We start from the raw sequence: 6,901 nt of genomic DNA, 5'->3' as shown, positions 1-6,901 counted from the left end.
TCCCCTGGCGGAGCCTATTTTGGCGGGTGATTTTTGAAAATCATCCCCTGGCGTAGTATGAGCCTTGTTCTGGCGGGTGATTTTTGGAAATCATCCCTTGGAGGAGCCTATTTTGGTGGGTGATTTTTGAAAATCATCCCCTGGCGGAGTATGAGCCTTGTTTTGGCGGGTGATTTTTGAAAATCATCCCTTGGCGGAGCCTGTTTTGGTGGGTGATTTTTGAAAATCATCCCTTGGCGGAGCCCTGTTCTGGCGGGTGATTATTGAAAATCATCCCTTGGCGGAGCCTTGTTTTGGCGGTGATTTTTGAAAATCATCTCTTGGCGGAGCCTGTTTTGACGGGTGATTTTTTAAAATCATCCCTTGGCGGAGCCCTGTTCTGGCGGGTGATTTTGAAAATCATCCCTTGGCGGAGCCTTGGCGGGTGATTTTTGAAATCATCCCTTGGCGGAGCCCTGTTCTGGCGGGTGATTTTTGAAAATCATCCCTTGGCGGAGCCTTGTTTTGGCGGGTGATTTTTGAAAATCATCCCTTGGCGGAGCCTGTTTTGGCGGGTGATTTTTGAAAATCATCCCTTGGCGGAGCCTGTTTTGGCGGGTGATTTTTGAAAATCATCGCTTGGTGGAGCCTATTTTGGAGGGTGAGTTTTGAAAATCATCCCCTGGCGTAACCTATTTTGGCGGGTGATTTTTGAAAATCATCCCTTGGCGGAGCCTTGTTTTTTATCAACACTTGTTATTTTTTCATGTGTTGATGACGTGTATTTGGCGTGAAGAGGTGAATTAAATGCAAGTCAGTGAAGCGACAGTCGGATATGACAGTTTGGCGATGGTTGCTCTTCAGTTCAGCTTTTTCGTCTGTGTCAGACGAGTGGGCGAAAATCCCAGTGGCGCGCCCAGCTGTAACACATATCCACTGGCTTTTTACTATCGTGGTAGTTTATTATTGGACCGCGTGTCGTCCATCCTTTATGTATCCCTCCTCTCTGATTAGTATAAAAGGCTGGGTTACTTCATTTGGAAATCACTTTTCCCACTTTCTCTGCATATTTTCCTTTCCTTCCTTCGTTGAATATTTTCTCCTTTATGGCTGAATCTTGTCAATCGTCTAAGACCAAGAAGAGTAACAATATGGAGTTTGTCGGTTGTCGTATGACTGTCGCCGACTTCAATGATATAGTCAAGGTCTATAACATTGGCCCTGAGTATGAGCCTGAATTTCCTGCATCTGGCAAGACAGCTCGGGAGGCTCCTATTGGCAAGATTGTCGTGTATAGGGAGTATTTTTTTCTTGGGCAACTTCCGATTGCCCATTACTCACTTCTTGTTGGATGTCTTGGATGCTTTTGGGCTACATCTTAGCCAGATCCATCCACTCGCAATGGCTCGCCTTCGCCATTTTGAGTATACTTGTCACTGTCTTGGCATTACGCCTACAGCTAACAAGTTATCGGCATTTTACCGGTGGCGCTTCTACCATGGGTGGTATAACCTATTCACTCGTGGTAGTGCCAAAGCGATTGCTTTGGATGCACCCCAGAGCCTACACGAGTGGAAGAGTTTGTTCTTCAACATTTCTGCGCGTGTGGTGCCTCATTCCATGCATTTTTCGGATGTAAAGGAGCTTGTTGAGCCTAAGGTGGCTCCCTATTCTGGTTCGGACTGGTTCACCACGTTACAGGCCAGCCTTTCCCCGCTTCGTCACTACTCCGAGCGTGCGTTAGTCTTGTTTGGGATGAGTCGCATCTGGGAGGATGCCCATAAGGTGCTGATCATCCTTAATGGCGGTCAGGGTTAGTATCTTAATTTTTTTAGTATTTATTTATAATAATAACCCTTGTTTCTTTATTCAGAGGTGGACGATCGCATGCTTCTTTTGCAGCCCGTGGACGAGGGTGTGAAATTGTTGGGGCGGAGGGATTTGGGTCCTCGCGAGAAACCGATCCTTACCAGGACCGCCCGGAACTTTGTGTTTCCTCTTCCTATAGGGCAATCACTTGCTCCGCGACCGCTGCCGCCTCCTAGCTTTGTTACCCGTCAGGGGGTAAGTTTTTTTTTTCTGCTGCTTATTGAACATAGTTCTTTATTTATTTCTTTTGCTAACTTTCCCCCTTGGTTTTCAGGTAAACGTCCTAACGTTGTGCGTGTTCCTAAGTGCAGTAGTAGGAACACCCAACGCGGTGATGGGGAGACGGTTGCGTTTCCGATAGATACCGCCATGAGAGACGTCGTGGATGATGACGACGATGTCGTGCTCGTCTCCACCGTTCCATTTGGGAATCCAGTCTCTTCGCCTGCATCATTGCTTGAAGCACTTGGTTCAAGCAGTGTCGCGGTGTCTTCCCCAACCACCTCCGCACAGGTTTCTGTTGGCTTCTCCTTGCCTTCAGTCTCACAGCCTGTGACTGCTGCGTCTGTCTTGGACACAAGTCGGTCTGTCGCTATTCCGATTTTGGTGGCGACAGATCTTGTGTCTTCTGCAGCCGCAGCTCCTGGAACTGTTGTGGATACGAGTTTCGTATCTACCAGTTCATCATCTTCTTCTTCTTCCGCAGTGGGTGGGGCGTTCAATTTTCCACACACTACGCGACCCACCCTTGTGATTAATAAAGATGATGAAGAGGTATACCGCCTCTTCAAGAAACCTCGGCTTGGAAATTTTGTGAAGGGGAGCAGTCTTGTTAAATCGTCAGGTATGGATTCTCCCCTTGATATTGTGGTTTATTACGACGCCACCCTCTTTAATTTTCCTTTGATTTTCGTAGGAACTTTGGAAATTTCTTCATCGACTGTTGCTTCCGCTGCTGCGTCTTCGCTAGTGACTGTCTCTGCTAGTTTACCGATGATGACAAGCGTTGGTGGCTTGTCAGAGGTGATGCCTTCTGTACAGATGTTGAGTTTGCCAATGATGACGGGTGTGGTTGGCCCATCTGAGGCCGAAACCATTGTGACGACGGTACGCGATTCGGCGGAAACTTCTATTCCGTTGGTTTCCCAGCCTTCGTCATCTGCTGGACCGATGAAGGCGATTGTGGACGAATTGCCCAATGTTGGTCTTGACTTGGCCGGTATTTCTTTTGCCGACCTCATGAAGTCAAGGAAGTCTGCACCAGACAAGGGTTACATTCTTGATGATGATGAGGTTGTGCCGCCGCCACCTTTTACTATTGGCGTGACGGTGCAAGGTAAGTTTTTTGAGTTCCCTGGTGGTAGCAGTGGCGGGTTTAGTGGCGGGGTATTGAATGTAGATATGGATCCCCATAATTCCATGGAGGCAAATCAACTTTTTCGTCCTTGATGGAAGGTTACTTGCGGCGCCAATTTTGAAGACCCGGCTATTTGTACAGAATTTTTGGAACATGTTGTTACTCCTGGTGAGCGCATTGCTCGCAAGATCCAGCCTCGGGGTAGTCTGTACTCCGATGCTGCTTTTCATCAAGTCCAGGCTTTCTCCAGTTTCGCTGAATTGCTGCGTGAGAACCGCGCTCTTCACGAGGATAAGATCGAGGCGAGTTCCCGGACGAGCGAGATGGAGAACTGGTGAAAGATGCTGAGGCTGCCGTCTGGAAGGCGGGTAAAGAATCGTTAGAGCAACGCCAAGCTCTGATTGATGCTGAAGCAAAATTGGCGAAGGTTAAGGCAGATTTGGCGGAATCTGCCCGCGAGCGTGCTGCTCGTTATAAGAAGTTCGAGGCTGAACGCTTATCTTGCGGAAGCACGCAGCCGAGCTCTTTCTGCCAAGGAGACTTCCGCCAAACTCGAGAGTGAAAACGCTGCTTTCCGCAAGCGTATTGAAGAGTTGGAGGCGGAGGCTGAGTCAAGGAAGGCGGACGCGGGCAAGCTGGCTGACACATTGGTCTCTAATGAAGAGACCATTAAAGCTTTATCTACTGATTGTGCCGCCATTGCTGCCGACCGCAATTGGCTGTTGAAACACGCCATATGCAAGGTATGTTGTTAATACATTGATACTTGTATTTTGCGTTTTACTGATTTTTATTATGTAGGTTGCTCAACGCATCATCACTGATGATGACTTAACGCGGTGTGTTGGAGCCCTTGTTACTGCATCCCGGAAACTTGGACATAAGATCGGCTTTCAGGATGCAGTGACGCATCTGCGTGACAATCTTCCTCCTGAAGCTTACGTTCTTCACGCTATTGATGTGGAAGCGGAGTATGCCGCCGCCGAGGCGGAGTATGATGCTCTTACTTTTCCTATTCTTTCGACGGTTGCTGGGTACGCTAAGGAGGAAAATGGCGTGCAGCTGTTAAGGCAGCTGCTGGAGCCTTCATAGGCTGGTCCATCTGCCACATCTGGTGGCGACCCCGGAAATAGCGCGGCTGCTGTTGACAAGTCCGAAAACAGCGTCCACGACGTTGACTAGGCTATCTTTTTTGTATAGTTGTAACCTCTCTTTTTTTTTGTTCTGCGAGTGTTGGTACCCGCTTGTATTTTTTTGTATATATGAATGCAATGAACTTTTTATTTTGTGAAAACGCGGAGTATCCTTTCCATTCAAACTTGTTTGACCCTTGGCCTGTGTTTACAAATTTGTAATCGATTTACATATAACATCTTCGCAATTGCGCTGCATTCCATGTTCTGGGAATTGGTGAGCCATCAGGTTGCATCAGGACATAGGCACCTTTCCCTAACACTTCCTTAATTTGATAAGGGCCTTCCCAGGAAGGCGCTAACTTGCCTTGCGCATGTGCTCTTGATGCCTCGTTGCTACGAAGGACGTAATCTCCAGCATTGAACTCGCAGACTTTAACTTTTGCATCGTAGTATTTTTGCAGTTGGCGTTTGTAATTTTGCTCTCTAATTGCGGCCAACTCTCGACGTTCTTCTAGGAGCATTAAGTCTAGGCACCTTTCCGCCTCATTGTCTTTTTGCACTGTTACTCTTGGTGATGGAATGCCGATTTCTGCAGGAATCATTGCCTCGGTACCATAAGTTAGGCCGAACGGCGTTTCTGCGTTGCTGGTATTCCTTTGGGTTCGTATGGCCCATAGGACGTGGGGTAATTGATCAAGCCATCCAGACTTGTGATTTTCCAATCTTTTCTTGATCCCGCCTACAATAGTTCTGTTGGCGCGTTCTACTTCACCATTTCCTTGTGGGTGAGCGACGGAGGTAAACGTTTGCGTAACATTGAGCTCTTTTAACCATCGCTGGATGTGTTGATCCGCAAATTGTGTTCCACTATCACTAACCAGATTCATGGGTAGTCCAAAACGACAGATGATGAATTCCCATATGAATTTTTTAACGCTGGCTGCGTTGATTGTTGCTACTGGTTTTGCTTCTACCCATTTTGTGAAGTAATCAATTGCCACGATAAGAAACTTCACCCGCCCTGGTGCCTCTAGAAATGGACCCGTTATGTCAATTGCCCATTTCTGGAATGGCCAAGGCGCCCTGGCGCCTGTATAGGATGCCATCTTGGATTGTGTAGTTCAGGGCTTTGTGGCGGATTTTTTGAGCTTCCGCTTTCTTTTCTGGCAAAATACCCCTTTCGAGGTAGAGGATAATCGGTGTCATCCAATTTGTTTCAGCCGTTGAACATACAAAAATTTCTCTGTTCATTGTTGAAGGTGTTTTCAGAACTTCTATGCGGACGTCTTTGGCCAAATGTTCGAATCTGACCGACGCCAATTTGCTTAAGGCATCCGCCTGTTTGTTTTCACTTCGTCTGATGTGCTTTACCTTGCATGTGGTGAAGGTCGTCATTAGCATTTTGGCTTGTGCTAAGTATGATGCCATCTTGTTGTCTTTTGCATCATATGCCCCTTCGATCTGGTTTGCTACTAGCATTGAATCTACATGTGCTTCTAAGTTTTGGGCTTCTAATTTTTTGGCGATTCTTAACCCTGCCAACAACGCTTCGTACTCCGCCTCATTGTTCGTACTCTTGAATTCTAGGCGAATTGCGTACGTAAAGTGTTGTCCCTCCAGGTTGGTTATTCTCAGGCCCGCGCCCGCCCCTTCATCATTAGAAGCACCGTCTGTGAACAACTTCCAGACTTCATTTTTTCTTTGATCAACAGGGGGTTCAATCTCCTTCTTACATTCTTCCTCTTTTTCTTGAGGAATTTTTGCGATGAAATCAGCCAAAACCTGGCCCTTAATCGTTGGCCTTGGTTTATATTCGATAGCATGTTCTCCCAATTCTATCGCCCACTTTGCGAGTCTCCCGGACAATTCTGGCTTGCTCAGCACATTTTGTAAGCGAAAGTTAGTGAAAACATGTATTGGATGGCCTTGAAAGTACCTTCTCAAACGCCGCGCTGTCTGAACCAAGGATGAGACCAGCTTTTCCAAGGTGAAGTATCTTGTTTCCGCATCTGCTAGGGTGCGGCTTATGTAGTAAATGGGTGTTTGGACGCCATTTCTTTCCACCATCAAGACTGCGCTTACTGTTCTTTCTGATGCTGCTAAGTATACCAACAACGGTTCTCCAGATTTAGGGGCTGTTAGCGTTGGTAGTTCTGCTAGGCGCGTTTTGATTTCTTGGAATGATGTTTCTGCTTCCTCCATCCATCGAAACTGAGACTTATTGAGGCAGTTTCTCAAGGTCGAGACGAATGGGAAAGATCTTTCAGCGTGGCTGGACAAAAATCTGTTCAGCGCGACTAATCGACCATTGAGTGTCTGTACTTGCTTGACAGATTTTGGTGAAGGCATTTTTTGCACGGCTTCCAATTTTATGGGTTGGCTTTGAAGCCACCATTTGTTACGATTACTCCCAGGAATTTTCCTTCTTCCATGCCGAAAGAACATTTTCCTGGGTTGAGCTTCATGCTAATCGACCTTAGGGTTTTGAAGGTCTCTTCGATATCTTTTAACAATGTTGCCTCCGTCTTGCTTTTGATGACCAAATCGTCTATGTAGACTT

At 46.9% G+C, this 6,901-nt stretch overlaps 1 protein-coding gene across 1 annotated transcript; it reads right to left on the bottom strand.

The window, feature by feature from the left end:
- Positions 1 to 5,391: 5,391 nt before the first annotated feature.
- Positions 5,392 to 6,543, bottom strand: LOC143629908 (uncharacterized). The gene has a single exon (XM_077099056.1). The coding sequence runs from the start codon at positions 6,541 to 6,543 to the stop codon at positions 5,392 to 5,394; it is 1,152 nt and encodes a 383-aa protein (XP_076955171.1).
- Positions 6,544 to 6,901: the final 358 nt, after the last annotated feature.

The sequence above is a fragment of the Bidens hawaiensis genome, unplaced genomic scaffold (assembly GCF_021521415.1).
Source record: "Bidens hawaiensis isolate Kalapana, Puna unplaced genomic scaffold, B.hawaiensis_p1.1 tig00005482_1, whole genome shotgun sequence".
NCBI classification, from domain to species: Eukaryota; Viridiplantae; Streptophyta; class Magnoliopsida; order Asterales; family Asteraceae; genus Bidens; species Bidens hawaiensis.
This window is presented reverse-complemented; position numbering and strand designations above follow the sequence as displayed.